The 22,859-nt window shown below is 62.8% G+C and overlaps 2 protein-coding genes across 2 annotated transcripts in view; one reads left to right on the top strand and one right to left on the bottom strand.

The window, feature by feature from the left end:
* LOC137461335 (voltage-dependent L-type calcium channel subunit alpha-1F-like) overlaps positions 1-4,886 on the top strand; it is a gene marked incomplete at its 5' end in the record, with an annotated part of 21,989 nt that extends 17,103 nt beyond the window's left edge. The window contains 11 exon segments of the mRNA XM_068171104.1: positions 99-226; positions 327-423; positions 527-629; positions 1,332-1,433; positions 1,519-1,658; positions 1,776-1,922; positions 2,378-2,604; positions 2,684-2,844; positions 3,256-3,350; positions 3,446-3,733; positions 3,944-4,886. Coding sequence (XP_068027205.1) covers positions 99-226; positions 327-423; positions 527-629; positions 1,332-1,433; positions 1,519-1,658; positions 1,776-1,922; positions 2,378-2,604; positions 2,684-2,844; positions 3,256-3,350; positions 3,446-3,733; positions 3,944-4,243 — 1,788 coding nt within the window.
* On the bottom strand, positions 4,860-22,859 carry KDM5C (lysine demethylase 5C). Its single transcript, XM_068171103.1, has 21 exons — positions 22,726-22,859; positions 21,340-21,498; positions 20,271-20,390; positions 19,629-19,787; positions 18,622-18,803; positions 17,415-17,577; positions 17,134-17,253; positions 16,294-16,488; positions 15,885-16,066; positions 13,881-14,005; positions 13,008-13,155; positions 12,375-12,471; positions 11,919-12,277; positions 11,403-11,541; positions 10,558-10,737; positions 9,587-9,721; positions 8,271-8,921; positions 7,811-7,868; positions 6,720-6,919; positions 5,898-6,107; positions 4,860-5,523 (listed from the first exon to the last, which is right to left on the bottom strand). Exons 1-21 carry the CDS (start codon positions 22,765-22,767, stop codon positions 5,515-5,517), a joined length of 3,633 nt encoding a protein of 1,210 aa, XP_068027204.1. The 5' UTR covers positions 22,768-22,859; the 3' UTR covers positions 4,860-5,514.

Genomic DNA, 22,859 nt, shown 5'->3' with positions numbered 1-22,859 from the left:
GGGGGATTTCAAGGGGCTAGGGGTGGATTGGGAGGGAAGCTAGGAGGGAGTTTTGGGGTGCTGAGAGGGATTTTGGGGTTCCACCTCCTCCACCTTAGATCATCAACCTCTTCGTGGCTGTCATCATGGACAACTTTGACTACCTGACCCGGGATTGGTCCATCCTGGGCCCTCACCACCTGGATGAGTTCAAAAGGGTCTGGTCTGAGTACGACCCAGCTGCAAGGTCTGAGACCCCCCACCACCACCTTTGGGGTGGCCCAAAGACCCCTCCCCTCCCCCCCCCCCCCCCCCCCCGATGACGTAATCGCTGATGTCACCACCAGGGGCCGCATCAAGCACCTGGATGTGGTGACTCTGCTGCGCCGCATCCAACCCCCCCTGGGCTTCGGCAAGCTCTGCCCTCACCGAGTCGCCTGCAAGGTTGAAAGGGGGAAGAAGGGGGTTGGGGGTTAGGGGTTTTACTGGGGGGGGCACACCCCCAAGTCCCCCCCTCCTCATCCTCCTCCTCATCCTCCCCTGGCAGAGGCTGGTGGCCATGAACATGCCTCTGAACTCAGATGGCACAGTCACCTTCAACGCCACTCTCTTCGCCCTGGTCCGCACCTCCCTCAAGATCAAGACTGAAGGTTTTGGGGGGGGCGGGGATCAGGACACCCCAAAAGTCCTTGGACACCTCCCACAATCCCTTTGGTGACCCCCAAGATTCCTTGGTTCCCCCCACAAAATCCCTTTTTGACCCCAAAAGTTCCTTGCACACCACACAACCCCCACCCCAAAATCCCTTGATCATCTCCCTAAATCCCTTGGTGCCTCCCAAAATCCCTTAGCTCTGCCCAAATCCCTTGGTGCACCCCAAAATCCCTTGGTGCCCCCCAAAATCCCTTAGCTCTGCCCAAATCCCTTGGTGCCCCCCAAAATCCATTGCTTCCCCTCAAATCCCTTAGTGCCCCCCAAAATCCCTTACTTCCCCCCCAAATCCCCAAACTATCTTGGTGACCCCCAGAATCCCTTGCTGCCCCCCCAAATCCCTTCTTTCCCCTTCAAATCTTTTGGTGCACCCCAAAATCCTTTAGCTCTCCCCAGAATTCCTTGATGACCCCCCCCAAAAAATCCTTTGGTGTCCCCCAGAATCCCTTGGTGCCCCCCCCCGAAATGCCTTGGCTCCCCCCTCCCAAATCACTTGCTTCCCCCCAAAGTCCTTTGGTGTACCCCAGAATCTGTTAGTTGCCCCCCAGATCCCTTGGTGCCCCCCAGAATCCTTGCACCTCCTCCCCCACATCCCTTGGTCCCCCCCAAACTTCTCTTTGCCCCTCCCCAAACCCCTTCAGGCAACCTGGATGTGGCCAACAAGGAGCTGCGAGCGGTGGTCAAGAAGATCTGGAAAAGGACCAAGCCCAAGCTGCTGGATGAGGTCATCCCACCCCCAGAAGGTGATCCAAGGGCTGGGGGTGGGGAGGGGTCCCCCAATTATTTGGGGGGGGGGTGTCCCCTGACCTTATTGTCTCTCCCCCCCAGAGGAGGAGGTGACGGTGGGGAAGTTCTACGCCACCTTCCTGATCCAGGACTACTTCCGCAAGTTCCGGCGGCGGAAGGAGCGAGGGATGCTGGGGGCAGGGGGCGAAGGGACAGGGCCCAGCAACGAGAGGGCCCTGCAGGTAAGGGCCACGCCCTTCCCTCCCTCCCCCCCGGGCCTTCTGATTGGCTGGCAGGCCCCAGAGGGCATGGCCAGAAGTGGTGCTCCTCTGGGGGTGGTTCTCCCACCCCCGCCCTAGGCAGGGTTGGAGACGCTGCAGGCCCTGGGCCCTGAGATGCGAAGAGCTCTGAGCTGCGACCTGGGAGGGCAGCAGGGGGAGGAAGGAACCAATGGGGAGGCCCCGGAGGAGGAAGAGGAGGAAGAGGAGGAGCAGCTGACCTATGCCGTAAGGACACACACCCCCCGGGACACGCCCATCAGCCACACCCTGGCCAATTGCAGTCTTGAAGGGCTGTAGCTCTGTGACCACACCTATAAAGGCCACACCCAGCCAATCATGAGCGTGACCACACCCACTCACCACACCTACCTAAACATGCCACACCCATGACCACACCCAGTCAACCACATCCATGGACCACACCAGTAGAGGCCACACACAGCCAACCCCAAGCAGCCAATCCCATCCAAGACCACACCCAGCCAACCACACACAGAGGCCACACCCAGGACCATACCCAGCCAACCACCCCCATGATCACACCCACCCAACCTCACCCACAGACCACACCCACCCACTCCCTTACAGCCAATCCCACTCAGCCATAGCTGTAACCACACCCATGCAACCTCTCCCTTTAGGGCCACACCCATCCAATTCTCCCTCTCTCTCCCCCATAGGCCCCCGACACCCTCTATGGCTCTGCCCCCAGCCCTCCTCCCCCCAGCCCCCCCGAGGGGGAGGAGCCAGAAGCTCCACCCTCTCCAGCCCCACCCCACCCTTACAGAGGGGGTGGGGCTGGCCCCACCCCTGCAGAGGAAGGGGAGGAGCCAGGGGCAGAGCCTGGGGACAGCCTGGAGGAGGAGCTTGAGGGCGTGGCCCCACGGCGGCGCTGGGGCAGGGACAGGTAGGAAGGAGCTCACCCCACTGGTTGGTGGCTGGCCTTGGTCCCGCCCCCCTCTAACCTCCTCCCTTCGCTCTGATAGGCGGATGGGGACCCTGCCCCCGCCCCAGGCCCCACGCTGGGCTGGGCATGGGCCCAGAGGGGGGTCCCTGACACTGCCCCCCAGGCACTTTGGGGTTCATGAAGGAGCCCGAGAGGGACAGCAGTTGAAGAGGAGGCGTCTGCTGCCCCCCACCCCTGCGGGTAGGGGCGGAGCCTAAGGGGGTGGGGCTTAACGGGACGTGGCTTAAGGGGGCCGTGGCTTAAGGGGGCGGGGTTTAGAGGAAGGTGTTACCAAGAGGTGAGGGTTGGGGGGTTGGGTGTTAAGGGACTTCAGGGGGTGGGGGAAAAGACAGAATTTTGGGGAGGGGGTGTTGTGGGGCGGGGCTTACAGAAGGGGTGGGGCCTTTGGGGGTGGGGCTTAAGAAAGCAGAGTTTAGAGGGAGAGTTACCAAGGACTGGTGTCTGGGGGGGAAGGTAGGGGGAATGTTAGAGAAAGGGACTTCAGGGGGTGGGGAGGAAGGGGATTTGGGGGGTGGGGGTGGTGTGGGGCACAGCTCGTAGAGGGGGGGGGCTTGGCTTTGAGGGGCGTGGTCACTCAGTAGCCAATCACAGGCCGGAAGCCCTCCTTCACCATCCAGTGCCTGCGGCGCCAGGGGAGCTGCGAGGATGAACCCATCCCAGGCACCTACAACCCCTCAGGGCCCCAGGTGACACCCCCGGGATGGGGGTTGGGGGGCACAAGGGGACCCCCACAGCCCCTCCCTCCTCCTGCTGACGTCACTTTGTGCCTCCCTCCCCCCAGGGCTACGGCAGCTCTGAGACCTGGCGCTGGGGCAGCTCCTCCTGGGCCTCGGCCCCCACTCGCCGCCACGTCCTCTACGCCCCCCTGCTGCTGGTGGAAGGCAGCCCCCCGCCCCTGGGGGGGACAGGGGGAGGAGGAGGAGGGGGCAGGGGGAGCCTTCCTCCCCTCTCCCGGTGGTTTGTGGGGGACCAGGATCCCGGGGGCGCCGCCGCTGCCCCCCTGCGCCTGCGGCCCTGCGGCCCCCGGGAAGCCCTGGGCAGGGGCTCGGCAGACAGCCTGGTGGAGGCGGTAAGGGGGGCGCGGGGTGGGGTTGGGCGTGGGCAAGGGGAGGGGCTGGGGAGCAGGGGGTGGGGTTTGGGGATGGTGGGAGAAAGCAAGGGGTGGGGTTGGGTGAAGTTGGGGGGCACGGGCTGGGCTTTGGGGAGGGTTTGGGGTGGGGTCAAAGGGTGGGTCTGGGGTCCCCACGGAGGTGTCAGCCCCCCCCCCGCCCCCCCGCAGGTGCTGATCTCGGAGGGCCTGGGGCTCTTTGCTCGCGACCCCAAGTTCGTGGCGGTGGCCAAGCGCGAGATCGCCGACGCCTGCGACATGACCATGGACGAGATGGAGAGCGCCGCCGCTGACCTCCTCACGCGCCGCCGCGCCCCCCGCCCCGCCCCCGCCCCCGCGCCCGCCCCCGGCCCGGCCTCGGTTTCAGCCTCGGCCGCCGCCGGGGCAGGAATCTACAGCGACGAAGAACCTCTGCGGCCGCCGCCCGAGGAGGAGCTGGCGGACGAGATGGCCTGCGTGGGCGGGCCCTAGGGCGCGCTCCGGCCAATCAGGAGCCGGCGGGGGAGGAGCTGGGCGGGGGGTGCGTGCGGCATTGAGCCTCCCGATTGGTGGGGTGCGAAGGGAAGCCCCTCCCCTCTCCCAGCGCGGGAGAGGTGAGGCCGGGAGATGCCTGGGGGTGAGAAGGAGCGCTGGAGCCCCGACAGAGAGGCGGCTGTGTCCCCTCAGCATCAGGGCAGGCAAATGAAAGCCATTTGGGCTCCAATAAAGGGATTGGAGTTTCCTCGAGGCATTTGGCCTCCAAGCAGAAGGTTCTGGCCTCAACTAAAGCCAAACGAAAGGGGTTGGGGCTCAGGCTCCTCAGAGGGAGGGAGGCTGAGCTGCTGCTGCAGGGGGTTCTGCCTCAGGAGAGGCCATGTTGAACCCAACCCATCCCGACCCTGAGGCTCCACCTCAGCCCCCTGCAGAGTTCAGCCTCACACCAAAGCCTCTCCCGGCCGCCGCCTCCCTGCTCCGGGGGCGGTTCCCTCCCTCTCCCGCCCCCATCCCCTCCCGCCCACCGGCGACCCCCCCCAGGAGGCTCCTCCCAGCTCTGTGCCGGCCGCCACCTTCCCCGCTGTCCCCCACCCCCCCGCCCCAAATCTCTTTCTGTAGCCTTCAAAGTTTAATAATAATAAAAAAAAAATCCATAATACAATAAAATAACCTCCCCCTCCCCGCCCCCCGGCGCCCCCGCCCCTCCCCCCCGCCGGGCACGCCCCCTCCCCACCAGCTACAAACAGCCCCCCCGGGGGTAGTGTCGGTGTGAAGGGAGGAGGAGGAGGAGGGAAGGGGGGTGGGGCAGGGGTTCCCGGTGTGTGTGTGGGGGGGGAAGGTGGAGGGGATAAGGGGGGTGGGGGAGGACCCCCCCAAATTTGACCCCCCCCCATATCCTATAAAAAACCCCAATGGGGAGCGGGGGGCTGGCTGGGGAACCCCCTCCCAAGTTAAGGAACCCCTCCCCCCCCAATGTGGGGGTCCCCAGCCCAGTTTGGGGGGGGAGGGGGGTGGTCCCCTCCCCTCCCCCCCCCCTCCCCCCCCCACCCCCCCTCCCTGGGGACTTCACCATACAAAAGAAATCAACTCAAATAATTACATCGCTGGGGGGGGGGGCTGGGAGGAGGGGGAGGGAGGGGGTGAGGGGGGACCCAAAGCAGGGGCCAGGGGTGGGGGAGGGGTCGGGGGGGTTAGTGTGGACCCCTCCCTCCCCCCCCTCTCTCCCCTCACCCCCCAAGTTGCGTCTGGCCCAGGCTGGGGGCTGCAGGTCACAAATCCTGGGGGGGACAAGAGAGGGAAGTTGGGGGGCAGACAACCACAGAGTTGGGGTCCCTCTGACCCACAGACCCCTCCTAGACCCTCAGACCCCCCTCAAAATCCTCCTAGGACACCCCCAACCCCCAGACACCCCCCAAGCTCCTCCCAGGACCCCTCTCCTCTCTCCAAATCCCCCTTTAACCCCTTCCACCCCCCCAAAGTTCCTCCTAGGAACATCCCCAACCCCCAGACCCACCCCTCAAATTCCTCCTAAGACCCCCAGCTCCTCCTAGGCCCCCTCTCCACCCTCAATCCCCCTTTATCCCTTCCCCCCTCCCCTCAGTCCCCCCCTTAACCCCTCCCTCCACCCCCCAGCCCCCCCTTCATTACTCACCACCGTGGTGTGGGAGGCAGCTGTGGGGGGGGGGCTGTCCCGGGGGTTCTCCCCCTCCTCTCCTCCCCCTCCTGCCCCTCGACTCCTCTTTGGCTCCAGCTCCTCCTTGCCCGGGGCGGGGTCTCGCTCTCCCCTCTCTGCTCTTCTCTTCCGGCGCTTCTCGGGGTCCCTGCCCTTGCCCCGAGCTCCCCTGCGCTCCGCCTGCTCCAGCTGGGGCGAGGGGGACACCCCAACAGTTAGCTTGGGGTTAGGGACCCCCACAGAGGGTTTGGAGGGAGCTGGGGGTGCCCCAGGGGGAGTTTGGGGCCTGCAGAGGGGTTTCAGGGGCCCTAGAGAGGGTTTGGGGGGGAGTTTGGGGTCCCACAAGGGGGAGGTTTGTGGTCCCCAAAGAGGGTTTGAAGGGAGGTTGGGAGGACCCTAAAGAGAGTTCAGTGGCCCCTGGGGTGGCTTTGGTACCCTCAGGGCTGTCTCTGGTGGCCCCTGGGGCGGCTTTGGTGGTCTCTGGGGCAGCTTTAGTGGCCCTGTGGTGTCTCTGGTATGCCCCAGGTTGTCTTTGACTCCAGCTTGACTGTGGTGGCCCTGGGGTGGCTTTGATAGCCTCTAGGCTGTCTTTGGTGCCCCCTGGGCTCTCTCTGGAGTCCCCTGTGGCATCTTTGGTAGCCTCAGGGTGGCTCTGGTGTCCCCTGGGGAGGCTCCGGTAGCCCTGGGGGGGCTCTGGTACATCCCAGGGAGTCTGGAGGCCATCAGAGAGAGACCTTGGTGGCCCCGGGCTGTGTTTGGTGGCCCCCGCGGCGCCTCTGGTGCCCCCCCGTGGCGGGGTACCTGAAGCAGCAGGCGGAAGAGGGCCAGCGGGGGAGGCCTAGAGGCCTGCAGCAGCCTCCAGAGGCTCTGGGCCTCGTCCAGGGTCACCTCCAGGAGGTCTCCTTCCATCATCAGCTCCTCCAGGGCCCGGCGCAAGCTCTCCGGCAGCTCCAGCACAGGGCCCTGCAGCCGCGGCAGCGCCGCCCCCAGCGCCTCCAGCTCTGCAGGGGGCACAGGGAGCCGCTCAGCGCACCCCAGGGAGGGGAGGGAGCTGGGGCAGGAAGAGGCATCTGGAGGGGGAGGGCAGGGAGCCACCATGCCCAGGAGCTGCTGTCAGGGGTAGCTTGAGGAGGTCCAAGGGGGCTAGAGGGAATCTAGAGGGGATCCCAGGGGATCTAGAGGGGAATTTAACCAGAGATCTAGAGAAGATCTAAACAGATCTCAAGGAGGATCTAGAGGGGGGTCCCAAGGGGATATGAAGGGGTGTCCCAAGGGGAAACTGCAAGGAACTTTGGGGGGGAGGGGTGTCCTGAGGGGGATCTAGAGCAGGGGTCCCAAGGGGCATCCCAAGGGATCAAGAGGCGGACCTAGAGAGGGGAACTAGAGAGAGATTTAGAGGGGTTCCCAAGGAGATCTAGGGGGGTTTCCATGAGGATTCTAGAGAGTGTCTAGAAAGGATCTAGAGGGGGAGCCCAGAGGGGATCCCAGGGAAGATCTAGAGGGGATCCAGTGAGGCTCCTGGGGGATGTAGAGAGTCTAGAGAAGGATCCTGGGGAGTTCTGAAGGGGATCTTACAGGATCTAGAAGGGAGTCTGCAAGGTATCTAGTAGACTTCCCATGGGATCTAGAGTGGGATCCCTAGGAGGGGGATCTAGAGTGGAATCCCAAGGTGGTCTAGAGGGAGTTAGAGGGGCTCCTGAGGAGGATGTAGAGAAGCATCTAGAGAAAGATCTAAGGAGAGATAGAAGGAATCTTGGGGGGGTACCAGAGGGGGGTGCCAAGGGACATCTAGAGGGGATCCCAAAGGGGGGATCCCAAGGGGATCTAGCTGGAACTCCAAGGGATCAAGGGCACAGGTGGGATCCGGTGGATCCCTCCCCAGCCCCACTCACCTGCGGGCAAGGAGCTGCTCTTCTCCAGGCTGGGGCTGTCGCCGTTCTCCACTGACACCTGGAGGGGGAGCCACAGAGCTATAGAGGGTTGGGGGATGGGAATCAGCCTCCCCCAGCTCCCCCAAAACTGACCCTCCCCACCCTTCTCCCAGCCCCCCAAGAGCTGCCACTTGAGCCCCCCCCAACCCCACGAACCCCACACCCAGACCCATGCATCCCCCCAAACCCCAACTGCCCCAACCCCCTCCAGTGCCTCCCAAACCCCTTCTAGTGCCCCCCCAATCCACCCCAAACCCCTTCCAACCCCTCCCACTGCCCCCCAAACCCCTTCCAAACCCTTTCCATCTCCCTCCAACCCCCCAACCCCTCACTTCAACTTCCCCCAACCCGCCCACACTCCTTCCAGTGCTCCCCAAATGCCCCAAACCCCTTCCCTTCTCTCCCCCCACTCCCTCCTCACCCTCTGCTCGTTCCTGCTGCTCTCCCTCAGGGCTCCAACTCCGTCCCCTCCTCCTCCTCCTCTTTCCCCCCCCAGCAGCCTCTGCCTGAGGCTCCTGAGCCTCTCCAAGGGCCCAGCCAGGTCCGGGGAGGCCAAGAGCCTCCTGGCTCTGTCCTGCCAGGTGATTGCCCTCTCGGTGAGGCACTGCAGGGCCTCCCCCTCGGGCAGCCTCACAGGCAGCTTCTGGAGGGCCACCAGCAGGGCCAGAATGGTCTCCAGGCGAGGCCTCCTGGAGCGTTGGCAGAGGGGGCAGAGGAATTTGCAGTCCCACTCCCACCAGGCCCCAGGGGAAGGCCTCTGGGTGGGGGTGGGGGAGGGGGAGGAGGAGGAGGAAGAGGAGGAAGCCCCCAGGCGAGGCCAGGAGACACAGGCAGGGTGGAACCAGTCCCGGCAGAGCTGGCACTGAAGCATCCCCCCAGGGCTGGCCAGGGTTTGGCCACAGACACAGGAAGGGGGAGGGCTGCTGCTGCCTCCTCCTCCTCCCCCTATCGAGTTCCCCCCGGGGGGAGAAGCAGCTCCCTGAAGGGGGGGAGGAGGCTTGTGGGAGTTGGCCAAGCGGAGGCGCAGGATCCCTTCCTTCTCCTTCTGCTCCCCCTCCTTGAAGGCCACGATCTGGGGGGGAAAAAAGGGGGTGAGGGGGGGGTGGCAGAGGCACAGCAACCCCCTCTCCCTCAGTTCTCCTTTGGGCCCTCCCCCTTCTCCTTCTGCCCGTCCCCTCCTCCTGCATCCCTCTTCCTTCTCTCCCCTTCCCTCCCTTCTCCTTCCCTTCTCCTTCTCCCCTCCTCCCTTCCTTTTCCTTCTGCTGCCCCTCCTTGAAGGCCACAATGTGGGGAGGGGAGAAAGGGGAGTGAGGAGGGGGTGGGAAAGAGGGGGGAGGGGCAGGAATTGCTGCTCCTCTTTGATCTGGCGGGGGTACAGGGAGGATAACAAGGGGATGAGGGGGATGGGAAAGAGGGGAAGGGGCAGGAGCTACTTCATGTCCTTTAAGGCCACGATTTGGGGGGGACAGAGGAGACAAGAGGGTGGGGGGAGGTAAAGGATCCCTTCCTTCTTCTGTTTCCCCTCCTTGATCTAAGGGGGACAGAGTGGGACAAAAAGGAGGTTGAAGGAGGGGGGAGGTCCAGGGTCCCTTCCTGTTTCTGCTCCCCACTCCTCCTCCTCCTGCTCCTCCCCTTTGAAGGCCACGACCTGGGGGGACTCAAGGAATGGAAATGGGGAAAGAGAGGGATTTGGGGGAGGGGGGGAAGAGAGGGCTGTGTGGGTGGGGATGGCCTCACCACAGCACCAGGGTCCCTCAGGTCCTGGGCAGACAGCCCCAGGCTCTCCGCGTCCAGCCGGTAGAGGCCTGGCTGCTGCTGCCAGCGCAGGCGCTTCCTGCTCTCCGAGCCAGCGTCCACGCACGGACACAGCACCTGAGCGCCGGGGAGAGGGTGAGGGAGAGGGGAGAGGAGGAGGAGGGAGGGGTAAAAGGGGGAGAGGAGGAGGAGGAGGAGGGAGGGGGTAAAAGGGGGAGAGGAGGAGGAGGGAGGGGTAAAAGGGGGAGAGGAGGAGGAGGAGGGAGGGAGAGAACGGGGAAGGAGGGAGAAAGGGAGGGGGAGAGGAGGGGGAGGGAGGGAGAAAGGGAGGGGGAGAGAGAGGAATAAAGGGGTTGGGGGAGAGGGGGAGGGGGAGAGAGGAAGGGAGGGAGGGAGGGAGGGAGGGAGGAAGGGAGGGAGGAAGGGAGGGAGGAAGGGAGGGAGGAAGGGAGGGAGGAAGGGAGGGAGGAAGGGGAGGGAGGAAGGGAGGGAGGAAGGGAGGGAGGGGTCAAAGGGATTGGGATGGGGTGGTGGAGGGATTTGGGGGGTGTTTCTGGGGGGGCTGGAGGTTTCTTTGGGTGGTGAAGGTTTTCTGGGGGGTAGGGGTGGGGATTCTGGGGGACTTCTGGGGCTTTTTTGGTGCTTTCTGGGTGGTTTTAGGGCTTTTTTGGGCCCTTTCTGGTGGTCTTTTGGGGCCTTTGGGGGCTTTCCTGATTGCTTTCTGGGGGTTTTGGGGCCTTTCTGGTGCTTTTCTGATGCTCTTCTGGTGTTTTTGGGGGGTTGGGTGTGCTGTTGGGACTTTTTGGTGCTTTGTGGTTGTTTTTGGGGGGGGGGGCTTTTTGGTGCTTTTCTGGGTGGATTTGGGGCCCTTTGGAGGGCTTCTTTTGGTAGGTTTTGGGGTGTGTTTTTTTTGGGGGGGGTGAGGAGGGCAATGAAAATTTCAGAGGCCAAACCTCCAGCAAAGTGTAGCAGGAATTCTTCTTGAGGAAAGTCCTGGATGCTTTGTCCCTCCAGGAGTGAGCTGTCCCCACCTGCACCTCCAGCTGCCGCAGCTCTTCCAGGCGCACCGGCAGGTCCCTCCCCACGGCCACCAACCCTTCCAGGTCATCCAGGCAGGGGTAGTGGTCCCCATTCTGAGAGGGGAGAGGGTTGGAGATGATCAGGGGCTGTGGGGCAGCCCCTCCCCCCTCCCAGGACCTCCCCCCCTCACCCCATCCTGGGAACCTCCTGGCCCTGGGCCGGACACCGACACCAAACCCTGCCCCAGGCTGCTGCCCTGCCCCAGTCGGGGAGATCCTGGGGGGGGCTAAGGGGAGGATGTGGGGTGCTGGGAGGGGTGCTGGGGAGAGGATTTGGGGTGCTGCAGGGGCATCCCATGGGTGCTGGGGCAGTCCCTGAGGGGTCCTGGGGAGGTCCAAGGGAGGCTAGGGGAAGGATTTGGGGTGCTGGGAGGGGTCCCATGGGTGCTGGGGCAGTCCCCAAGGGGTCCTGGGGAGGTCCAGAGGAGATATGGGGAAGGATTTGGGGTGCTGGGAGGGGTGTCCTGGGGGTCTAGGGGAAGGATCTGGGGTGCTGGGGAGGCTAGGGGAAGGATTTGGGGTTCTGGGAGGGGTCCTGGAGAACTAGGGAAAGGATTTGGGGTGCTGGGAGGGGGTCCCATGGGTGCTGGGGCAGTCCCTGGGGAGGCATTTGGGGTACTGGGGGTCTAGGGGAAGGATTTGGGGTGCTGGGAGGGGTCCTGGAGAACTAGGGAAAGGATTTGGGGAGCTGGGAAGGGGTCCCGGGGGGCGCTGGGCACCTGGATCTCCTCCACGTCAGCGATCCAGGCCTTGGCCTTGGCCAAGGCCTCTTTGAGGGCCTGGATGTTGGGCAGCACCGCTGGGATGTTCTCAGCCTCCTTGATAATGGCAGCCAGGGTGGCAGGAGGGTGCTTTTGTCTGGGGAGGGGGCGAAGGAGAGGGGAGGGAGGTCACAAAGGGGCAAAGGAGGAGAGGGAGGAAGGGTTAGAGGCATCTAGAGGGGGGTGGAGACAACTAAAGAGGCATCTAGAGGAGATTGGAGGCACCTAAAGGGAGGTGGAGGCTCCTCAAGAGGCATCTAGAAGAGGTTGGAGAGGGGTTGGAGGCATCCAAAGAGGCAGCTACAGGGGGTTGGAGGCTCCTCACAGGGGGTTGGAGGCATCTAAAGGGGCATCTAGAGGGGGTTGGGGGCATCTAGAGGGGGCACCTAGAGGGGGTTGGAAGCACCTCAAGGGGGGTTGGAGGCTCCTCACAACCCCCCAAGCCTGCTCTAGAACCCCCCAGGCAGCGCCCACCTGCCCTCCAGGCACATCTGAGCCTTCTCCTCCCAGCGCTGGGCGATGCTGAGCAGCTCCTGCAGCTCCCCCATGGCCACCTCCACGGCCGGGCTGGGGGCCACAGAGCGACCTGCCCGGATCAGGCCCCTCATGACCCCCAGGGTCACCCGAGCCCGGGGGCCCCTCAGGGTGGCTGTCACCTCCTCCAACCAGGTGGCCTGGGCCAGCTGCCCCTCCAGCTGGTGACTTTCTGGGACCTCCACCCCCAGCCGGGCTCCGCGCTCCAGGAGGGCTCGGAGGACCCCCGGGGAGGCCGGGGAGGAGTCCAGAGCCTCCCGAGCCTCGGCCTGGAAAAGCTCCACCCGAGCCAGCAGGGCCTGCAGGGGGACATCAGGAGGGAAGGGACATCAGGGCAGGGGGTGAGGGCAGGGGGGGTGGTTGTCCCCAACCCCCACCCCAAGCCTGGAGGCTGACCTGGACGTCCCCCAGCTGGTGCATGACACAGGGCAGCTGAGACATCTGCTCCAGGAAGGCTCTGAGCTCCTCCACCGTCAGCGAGGGGGAAGTGACCCTGGGAGGGGGGAGGAAAAACAGCAGAGGGGACCTCAGAGGGGACCCCACAGGAGACCTTGGAGGGGGACAGCACATGAGTGAGGGTTTGGGCAGGTTGGTAGAGGTGTCATGGAGTCTCCATGGGGATGGAAGAGGTTCTGGGCTGGCTGGAAGAGTGGTTTGGGGTCTTCATGGAGGTGGAGAAGGTTCTTGGGGTTCCCCCCAGGGTTGGAGGAGGTTTTGGGTGGGTTCAAAGAGGTTTGGTGGAGTCCCTGTGGGATAGGAAGAGGTCCCTCAAGGGTTGCAAGAGGTCCCTCAAGGGCAGGAAGAGGTTTCTTGGGGTCTTCATAGAGGTGGAGAAGCAGCTAAGGGCCATGAGAGGGACACAAGGAGATGATGGAGCTGAGGTGGTGACCTAGGAGATGCTGGGGAGCAGGGGAGGGGACAGGAGGGAGGACCAGGAGAAGACAAGGGGAGACCAGAGGGAAGAGGAGGACATGAGGGGGGACCAGAGGAGCCCAGAGGGGATGAAGGGGGACAGGAGGGGACCCCCACCCTGTCTCCTGGGAGCTGATGAGCCCCAGGGCATCGGAGACGCAGCGCTCGGCCTGCGCCAGGCAGCTCTTGAGGCGCTGCAGCAATTCGTTCTCCGGGAACTTCCTCTCCCGAGCCTCCGACTCCAGCGCCCGGAGCTCCTCCAGAGCTGCCACACACAGGGGGCGTGGGTGGCACCACCAGGCCACCACCACCACCCAGCACAGCCCGCCCCAGCTCCACCACCACCACCCTAAGGCCACCAGAACCCAGCCCAGAGCCACACCACAACCTCCCTAAGGCCGCCGGTACTCAGCCCAGGTCCTCCTGATCACGCAGAACCCAGCCCAGATCCACCACGACCTCCCCAAGCCCCACCAGGAGCTCCAGAAACCACCAGACCCTCCTGAAGGTCCCACCAGGACCCTCCCCCATGGGCCAGGAGGACCTCCCCCCAGAGCCCCACCAGGAGCCACCAGGACCTCCCCACCTGAGCCCCACCAGGAGCTCCCCAAACCCTTCCAGAAGCCACCAGGAGTTCCCCAAGGCCTATGAGGACATCCTCGAGCCCCACCAGGGCCCACCCTGACCTCCCTAAGCCCCTCCAGGAGCTCCCCAAGGCCCAGGAGAACATCCTTGAGCCCCACCAGAGCTCACCCGGACCTCCCTGAGCCCCTCCAGGACCCACCAGGACCTCCCCCCAGAGCCCCACCAGGAGCCACCAGGACCTCCCCCCCCCGAGCCCCACCAGGAGCTCCCCAAACCCTTCCAGAAGCCACCAGGAGCTCCCCAAGGCCCAGGAGGACATCCTCGAGCCCCACCAGGACCCACCCTGAGCCCCTCCAGGAGCTCCCCAAGCCCCACCAGGAGGTCCCCAAGGGCCCCCAGACTCACTCCTCTTGCGGCCATCCTCCAGCTCCAGGGCCACGCGGACCTTGTTGGCCCAGGTGTCGAAGGACTCCGCCCGGACCTTCAGCTTGTGGAGCATGGCCGGGAGCTCGTCCAGGGTGTAGCGGTACCTGGGCAGGGGGACAAGGACCTTCAGGGGGCTGGGGGAGGCCACCAAGGATCTCCTCTAAGCCACCAAGGAAACTCCCCCCAGGCTGCCAGGAAGCTTCTCTGCCCCCAGGAAGAAGCCAAAAGAGCCTTGAGGAACCTCCTGGACATGAGGAGGAAGCTGAGGAAGCTTCTCCAAGCCTTGAGGAACTTCAGGAACCTTCTCCAACTCCATGAAGAGCCCAAAGATCCTCTTCCCACCAACCCAGAACCTCTTCCTATCCCACACAGACTCCATAAAACTTTTCCCAACCCCAGAGGAACCTTCTCCAACCAACCCAGAACCTCTCCCAACCCCACCAGGACTCCATAAAACCTCTTCCAGCCCTGAAGGAACCCAAAGAACCTTCTCCAACTCCACAAAGAGCCCGAGGAACCTTCTCCAAGAAACCCTGAACCACTCCCAACCCCACCAAGACTCCATAAAACCTCTCCCAACTCACCCCAAACCTCTTCCAACCCTGGAGGAAGCCAAAGAAGCTTCTCCATCTCCACAAAGACCCCAAGAAACCTCCAACCAACCCAGAACCTATCCCTATCCCACAGAGACTCCACAAAACCTCTTCCAACCTACCCTAAACCTCATCCCATCCTGGAGGAACCCAGAGAATGATCTCCAACTCCACAAAGAACCTGAGAAACCTTCTCCAACTCCACAAAGAACCCAAGAAACCTCTTCCAACCTCTAACAAACTTCTTTCTATCCCACACAGACTCCATAAAACCTCTTCCAAACCAACCAAAACCACCTCCAACCCCAGAGGGACCCAAAGAACATTCTCCACCTCCACCAAGACCCTCAGAAACCTCCTCCAACCAGCCCAGAACCTCTTCCAGCCCTACAGAGACCCCATAAAACCTCTCTGAACCCCACCAAGACTCCATAAAACCTCTTCCAGCCCTGAAGGAACCCAAAGAACCTTCTCCAACTCCATGAAGAACCTTCTCCAACCAACCCAGAACCTCTTTGAACCCCACCAAGACTCCATAAAACCTCTTTGAGCCCCACCCAGACTCCATAAAACCTCTTTGAACCCCACCCAGACTCCACAAAACCTCTTCCAGCCCTGAAGGACCCCAAAGAACCTTCTCCAACCAACCCAGAACCTCTTTGAACCCCACCAAGCCTCCAACAAAACCTCTTCCAGCCCTGAAGGAACTCAAAGAACCTTCTCCAACCAACCCAGAACCTCTTTGAACACCACCCAGATTCCATAAAACCTCTTTGAACCCCACCCAGACTCCACAAAACCTCTTCCAGCCCTAAAGGAACCCAAAGAACCTTCTCCAATTCCACGAAGAACCCAAGGAACCTTCTCCAACCAACCCAGAACCACTCCCAACCCCACCAAGACTCCACAAAACCTCTTTGAACCCCACCAAGACTCCACAAAACCTCTTCCAGCTCTGAAGGAACACAAAGAACCTTCTCCAACTCCACAAAGAATCCAAGGAACCTTATCCAACCAAGCCAGAACCACTCCCAACCCCGAACCACTCCCAACCCCACCAAGACTCCATAAAACCTCTCTGAACCCCACCCAGACTCCATAAAACCTCTTCCAGCCCTGAAGGAACACAAAGAACCTTCTTCAATTCCACGAAGAACCTGAGGAACCTTCTCCAACCAGCCCAGAACCTCTCCCAACCCCACCAAAACTCCATAAAACCTCTTCCAGCCCTGAAGGAGCCCAAAGAACCTTCTCCAACTCCACCAAGACCCCGAGAAACCTCCTCCAACCAACCCAGAACTCCTCCCAACCCCACGGAGGCTCCATAAAACCTCTCCCCACCCACCCCAAACCCCCTCCCAGCCCCCGAGGGCCCCCCCCCGGCGGGGACCTGAGGTACTGCTTGCTGCGGGGGCACTTGCAGAGGTCGTCCATGTGGTAGAGGCAGACCAGGCCCTGCGGGCAGCGGTAGCAGGCCAGGGCCGACAGGAAGCAGGTGGTCTTGCACTTGTCGCACTGCCGCTCGTCGTCCGGCAGCAGCTCGAAGGCCTCACGCTCGGCCTCTGTGATGCCCTGCAGGGGGCATCGAGCACAAAGGAAGTCCAGAGACCACCAAAGGGTGCCAGAAGGTTCTAGACCTCCTCCCCTTCCCCTTCCCCTTGCTGCCTCCACCCCCACCTTCCCCTTACCACCTCCCCCCTTTCCCCCTACCACCTCCCCCTCTTCCGCTTCCGCTTCCCCCTGCTGCCTCCCCCATCTGCTCCACCCCTGCCCCCCCTCACCTCCTCCCCGCCACCAACCTTTTCCAGCAGAGCCTTGCGGAGCTTCCTCTCCTCCTGGACCAGGACAAACATCTCCTTGTGGACAGCAGCAGCCAGGTTGAGGTCCAACTTCTCCGGGCACGCTGCCATCTTGCAGATCAGCTCTTCATGGGAGAAGACACAGTAGCGCCGCAGCCTCCGGTAGTGCTCGATGCACTGGCGGCCAGCAGGCAGCTGGGGGGGGACAAGGTTGGGGGGCTCAGGGCTGTGGGGGGACCCCCAGGCCCCAAAACACCTCCCTCAGAAACCCCTAAGGTTGCTCCAGGTGGTGGAACCCCAAAACCTCAGCCCCACCCTTGATGTTCCACAAGGTTCTTCTTGCTCCTCAGCGTTCCTCCTCCCTCAGCTCTAATTTGAGCCTTCTGGATGTGGTTTTGGGGCCCCACCTGGATTTTGGGGACCCCCAGGCCCCAAAACACCTCCTGGGAAACCCCCAACATTGACCCTGCGGAACCCCTAAACCTCAACCCCAACACTTGCTGCTCCTCAAGGTTCTTCCTACTCCTCAGTGCTCCTCCTACCTCAGCTCCAATTCGAGCCTTCTGGATGCAGTTTTGAGGTCCCACCTGGATTTTGGGGACCCCCAGACCCCAAAACACCTCCTCGGGACACCCCCCAAAGCTGCCCCTGCTGGTGGAACCCCAAAACCTCAACCCAATCTCAAGGTTCCTCCTCCCTCCGCTCCAACCTGAGCCTTCCCGAGGTCATTTTTGGGGTCCCGCAGGGATTTTGAGGTTCTCCTTGGACTCTGGAGGGTCCCCAAGGGGGTTTTGGGGTCCCCCTGGGTCTTTTTGGGGGTGCCTGGAGGAGGTTCCTCACCCAGTCAGCAGTGCAGAAGTTGACAGCCTCGGCAAAGTTGTAGCCCTGGTTGAAACCACTGTGGTAGGCCCGGGGGAAGGTGATGACGAACTCCCCGGCGCACTGGTTGGTCCTCACCACCTGCAGGGGGGCACTGGGATTGGACTGGGGGGGCTGGGGCAGGCCACCGGGGACGGGGCTGGGACAGGCCCTAGAGAGGTCTTCTCCTGCCCCCACCCCACCCAGGCAGTGGCCCTGGGATAGGATGGGGCCGGACCGGGAGGCGCCGGTGTGGTACTCACAGGGACGCCGTGGGCCATGAGGGTGTTTGGGTTCATGAGGGTCACCAGCTGGTGCAGGAGGTCAGGTTGGCTCTCAAAGAGCTCCGGGGTCAGCTTCTTCATCACCTCCTCCAGGTGCTCGGCGGCGAAGGAGGGGACCCCGTACCAGGTCTTGGGCTCCCCCCTGCAGGGGTGAACCCCCAGGAGTCAGCCTCAGAACCTTCTGCCAGCATCTACTGAGGCTTGAGGAACCTCAAAGAGCCTCCTCTAGGTCCCTCAACCACCTTTAGATACCTCCTGGGTGAAGGAACAAGCTTGAGGTTCCTCAAATAACCTCCTCCAGGCCCACAAAAGGTCTTTAGCTACCTCCCAGGTGATGAAACAAGTTGGAGGCTCCTCAAGAACCTTCTTCCATCATCTACTGAGGTTTGAGGGCACCTCAAGAATCACCTCAAGAACTTCCTCTAGCCCCACAAAAGGTCTTTAGATACCTTCAGGTTGATAGAACAAGCTCGAGATCCCTCCAAGAACCACCTCTAGGTTCACAGAAGGTCTTGAGATACCTCCTGGGTGATGGAGCAGGCTTGAGGTCTCTCCAAGAACCTTCTCTAGACCCACAAAAGGTCTTTAGATACCTCCTAGGTCCCTCCACAGACCTGCTTCTGGCTCCCTCAACCTTCTTTAGATACCTTCAACTTGATGGAACAAGCTTGAGGTCCCTCCAAGAACCTCCTATAGGTCCCTCAACCTTCTTTAGATGCCTCCTGGGTGATGGAACAAGCTTGAGGTTCCTCAAGAACTTTCTTCCACCCTCTACTAAAGCTCAAGGAACCTCAAAAACTTTCATCCATCACCTCCTGGCTGACGGACCAAAGCTAGAGGTTCCTCCAAGAACCTCTTCTATCTCCTTCAACCTTCTTTAGATACTTCCTAGCTGATGAAACAAGCTTGAGGAATCTCAAGGAGCTTCTTCCATCATCTACAGAGGCTTGGCAAACCTCTAAGAACCTCCTCTCCACCTTCCCTAGATACCTTCAGTTTGACAGAATGAGCTTGAGGTCCCCTTCAAGAACCTCCTCTAGACCCATACAAGGTCTTTAGATACCTCCTGGGTCCCTCCAAGAACCTCCTCTAGCTCCCTCCACCCCCCTTTGCCTCCCTCCCGGCTGCCCTGACCCTTCTCCCCCAGCCCTCCCCTCCCCCCTCTGCAGCCCCAGGAGGTCCTCACCAGTGGAGGTAGTTGATGGAGTAGCTCCAGTGGTCCTCGATGTGCCAGCAGAAAGCTGAGAAGACCATCCCCACGTAGAGCCAAGGCACCTTCATGCCCGAGATGTCGGCGTTGATGTGGCACAGCACCGACTGCTTCAGCACCGGCATCACGTTCAGGTTCCAGCCGCTGCCGGCGTACTCCTGCGGGGGGGCGCCGCCGCACACCGCTCAGCCGGGGCGGGGGGACACCGAGGGAGAGGGGATGGGGGCAGACCAGGGCTGGTGGCATCTCCCAGGGGGGTGAGAGGATGGGGAGGAGGGCTGCAGGTGTCTCCAGGGAGGGGAGAAGGGAGAACAAAGCTAGAGAGGGAAGGGGGACCGGGGCTGGTGGTATCTCCAGGGGGTGGGGAGGGGTAGGGGTTGGAACAGGGACCAGGGCTGGTGGCATCTCCAGGGGGTGGGGAAGAGTAGGGGTTGGAACAGGGACCAGGGCTGGTGGCATCTCCAGGGGGTGGGGAGAGGTAGGGGTAGGAAGAGGGACCAGGGCTGGTGGCATCTCCAGGGGGTTGGGGAGGGGTAGGAAGAGGGACCAGGGCTGGTGGCATCTCCAGGGGGTGGGGAGGGGTAGGAAGAGGGACCAGGGCTGGTGGCATCTCCAGGGGGTGGGGAGGGGTAGGGGTAGGAAGACGGACCAGGGCTGGTGGCATCTCCAGGCAGCTGAGGGCATGGAGGACATGGGGAGGGCCTAGGGGCATCTCCAGGGGGGTGGAGGCCATGGGGAGACCACGAAGGACCTGGGGACCAGGGCTGGTGGCATCCCTGGGGTGGGAGGGGATGGGGACCAGTGCTGGTGATATCTCCAGGGGGTTGAGGACAGGGAGGGTATGGGGAGGGGGAGACCAGGGCTAGTGGCATCACCAGGGGGTTGAGGACCCACAGTGGGGCTGGTGGGCCTAGGCTGGGTCCAGGGTGGGGGCTGGCAGGCCCAGGCTGGGATCAATGGAGCCGGGGGGGCCCAGGACTGACCTCCTCCTCGGGGGAGAGCTTGCGCTTGCCGTCGCTGACCGGGAAGCCGCTGCCGAACTCCTTGGAGTGGATGTCAGCGCCGTACTCCACCGTCACATCCTCCTCGATGCTGTTCACCAGCCGCCAGAACTCCTTCTCCACCAGCTCCGGGGGAACCATCTGCAGCACCAGGAGACGTCAGGGAGGGGAAGGAGAGGAGAAAGGAGAGGGAGGGGAGGCAAAGGAAACCCAACCCCAACATCTAAGGAGGCTTCATGAAGAGCTTCACAGAGTGGGGCGAGGCCAGGGAGGACCTCCACAGGGTGGGGTGAAGCTGATAGAAGAGGTCCAGGGGGCAGAACCAGAGTTCCAGGGGGGCAGAGTGGGGGTGGGAGAGAACATCCAGGGAGTGGGACAGGAGCCACATGGGGCAAGGCTGTGAAGAAGCTTCACAGGGGGAGAGGTTGGAGCTCCATGGGGTGGGACAGGAGATCTATGATGGGAGGTTGGAGCTCCACAGGATGGGACAGGAGGTCCACGGGGTGAGGTTGGAGCTCCACGGGGTGGGACAGGTCCATGGGGTGAGGTTGGAGCTCCACAGGATGGGACAGGAGGTCCATTGGGGTGGTGGGGCTGGTGGGGGAGGTCCATGGGGGTCCTCACATGGACAGGCATGTTGAAGTAGTCGGCCTTGAAGGCGTCGGCCATCTCCCCGAAGCTCTGCAGGCTGTACTCCCGCGTGGCCTGCTCGAAGCCAAAGGCCTCTGGAGGACGTTTGCACTCCTGGGGGACACACACAGAAGGACCTCAGCCAGAAGCTTCTCTGCTCCAAATGGGAGGCTTGGACTTCTGGAGGGTCTCCATGTGGCCACCAGGGCCCTTGGAAGACCCTTGAAAGGCCTCCCCAGGGACAATAGGTTGAGTTGAGGTCCTCCAGAACCTAGGTTAGACACCAAGAGAATCCTTAAACCCCAAGTTGGAGGTCCCCAGCCCCATAGATGAAGACCTACAGCTCTCCAACCCTGGAGACTGGACCTTAGGAGATCTCCACCACCACAGGAAATCCTCAACCCTCCTAAGTTGATGACACAGGAGGTGGTGGGTTGAGTTGGGGTCCTCCAGAACCTAGTGGGGAGGGTCCTTAAACCCCAGAGCTGGAGGTCCCCAGCCCATGAAGACCTATGGCTCTCCAGCCCCAGAAATTGGACCTTAGGAGGTCTCTACCACCACAGGAAGCAGTGGGGATGTGCCAGGCGGCCTTGGGTTGAGCTGAGGCCCTCTAGAAGCTAGGTTAAACACTAGAGGGGCCCTTAATCCCCCCCCAAGTTGGAGGTCCCCAGGCCCACAGATGAAGACCTATGGATCTCCAGCCCCAGAGAATGGACCTTAAGAAGTCTCCACTACCACAGGAAGTTCTCAAGCCTCCTAAGTTGATACAAAAGGAGATGCTGGGTTGAGTTGAGGTCTCCAGAACATAGCTTAGATGCCAGAGGGGCCTTGAACCCCAGAGTTGGAGGACCCTAGCCCCACAGATGAACACCTATGGGATCTCCAGCCCTATAGATTGGACCTTAGGAGGTCTCCAGAACCACAGGGAGCAGTGGGGATGAGCCAGGAGACCTTGGGTTGAGTTGAGGTCCTCCAGAACCTAGGTTAGGATACCAGCAGGGAGCCTCAAGCCCCAGAGCTGGCAGTCCCCACCCCCAGGAGGGGCACTTCTGGAGGTCCTCACCGCCATGACACACTTGGGGCAGCGCCAGATGCCCTTGGGGGTCTCGGGGAGGGGTGGTAGGAGGCAGAAGATGTGGTAGTTGTCGTCGCAGGCGTCGCAGAGCAGGAGCTTGTCGTCCTCGTCCCCTCGCGAGCAGATCCTGCACACGTAGGAGTCCACCTGCCAGGAGACACAGAGGTGGGGGGGGTCAAAGAGAGGTGGGGCTTGGGACTACCAGAGCTGGGGATGGAGAACCCCTCAAAGTCCCAGCTGTGGCTCCAAACCCCCCCTGAGATGCCACCAAGGGCACTAGGAAGCCCTCAAAGTCCTATCTATGGGACTGGAAACCCCCTCAGGTTCCAGCTATGACTCCCAAACCCCCCTGAGATGCCACCTATGGAGGATGCAAGCCCACAAAGAACTTCCAGGTGGTGCTGGAGAGCTCCTCAAGGTCCCAGCTATGGCTCTGGGTACCCCTCAAGGCTCCCATCTGGGCCTCCAAACCCCCTTGAGATACAACAAAGGGCACTGAAGACCTCCTCAAGCTGCCATCTATGGCTCCAAATGCCCTCCAAGATGCCTCCTGGGCTGTCCCAAAGGCCTCAGAGTAGGCCTGGGGGGTGGGGGAGAGAGTGAGCAGGCGGAGGAGGGGGGGAGAAGCAGGAGGGAAAGGGTTGGCAGGCAGGGGCAGAAGAGAGGGGGAGAGGGTCGGCAGGCGGCGGAAAACGCGGGGGAGAGGGTCGGCGGAAGGGGGGAAGACGTGAGGGGGAGAGGGTCGGCGGGCGGCGGGGAGGGGAAGACGCGAGGGGGGAGAGGGTCGGCAGGCGGGGGGGAGGGGGAAGACGCGAGGGGGAGAGGGTCGGCGGGAGGGGGGGAGACGCGGGGGAGAGGGTCGGCGGGAGGGGGGGGAGACGCGGGGGGAGAGGGTCGGCGGGAGGGGGGGGGGAGACGCGGGGAGAGAGGGTCGGCGGGGAGGGGGGGAGACGCGGGGGAGAGGGTCGGCGGGGAGGGGGGGAGACGCGGGGGAGAGGGTCGGCGGGAGAGGGGGGAGACGCGGGGGAGGAGGGTCGGCGGGAGGGGGGAGACGCGGGGGAGAGGGTCGGCGGGAGGGGGGAGACGCGGGGGAGAGGGTCGGCGGGAGGGGGGGGGAGACGCGGGGGAGAGGGTCGGCGGGAGGGGGGGAGACGCGGGGGAGAGGGTCGGCGGGAGGGGGGGAGACGCGGGGGAGAGGGTCGGGCGGCACAAGGGTCGGGCGGCGCGGGGGGGAGAGGGGTCGGGCGGCGGAAGGGGGGGAGAGGCGCAGGGGAGAGGGGTCGGGCGGTGGCAGGAGGGGAGACAAGGGGGAGAGGGTCGGCGGGCGGGGAAGGGAGACACGAGGGGGAGAGGGTCGGCAGGCAGTGGACTCACGAACTGGCTGCTGCCGTGGCTGCGCCGCAGCCTCATGGTCATCTTGGTGCAGGGCTCGGGGCTGTGCCTGAGCTCCGGGCTGGAGGTGGAGCCGGAGGTGGTGGTTGGCCGTCCGGGGGGAGGCTGTGGGAGAG

This window comes from Melanerpes formicivorus, unplaced genomic scaffold (assembly GCF_026170545.1).
Source record: "Melanerpes formicivorus ecotype bairdi unplaced genomic scaffold, bMelFor1.0.p_v2 SCAF_1824, whole genome shotgun sequence".
Lineage (NCBI taxonomy): Eukaryota > Metazoa > Chordata > Aves > Piciformes > Picidae > Melanerpes > Melanerpes formicivorus.
This window is presented reverse-complemented; position numbering and strand designations above follow the sequence as displayed.

What these genes read in the sequence shown, in the direction of transcription:
- KDM5C (XM_068171103.1), bottom strand. Translation starts at nt 22,767, where the DNA reads ATGACCATGAGGCTGCGGCGCAGCCACGGCAGCAGCCAGTTC. An exon ending in CAGATGTGCCTGGAGGGCAG is followed by an intron (nt 11,542 to 11,918) that starts GTGGGCGCTGCC and finishes CCCCCTCCCCAG; the next exon opens with ACAAAAGCACCCTCCTGCCA. An exon ending in GAGCAGCTCCTTGCCCGCAG is followed by an intron (nt 6,920 to 7,810) that starts GTGAGTGGGGCT and finishes TGCCCCCTGCAG; the next exon opens with AGCTGGAGGCGCTGGGGGCG.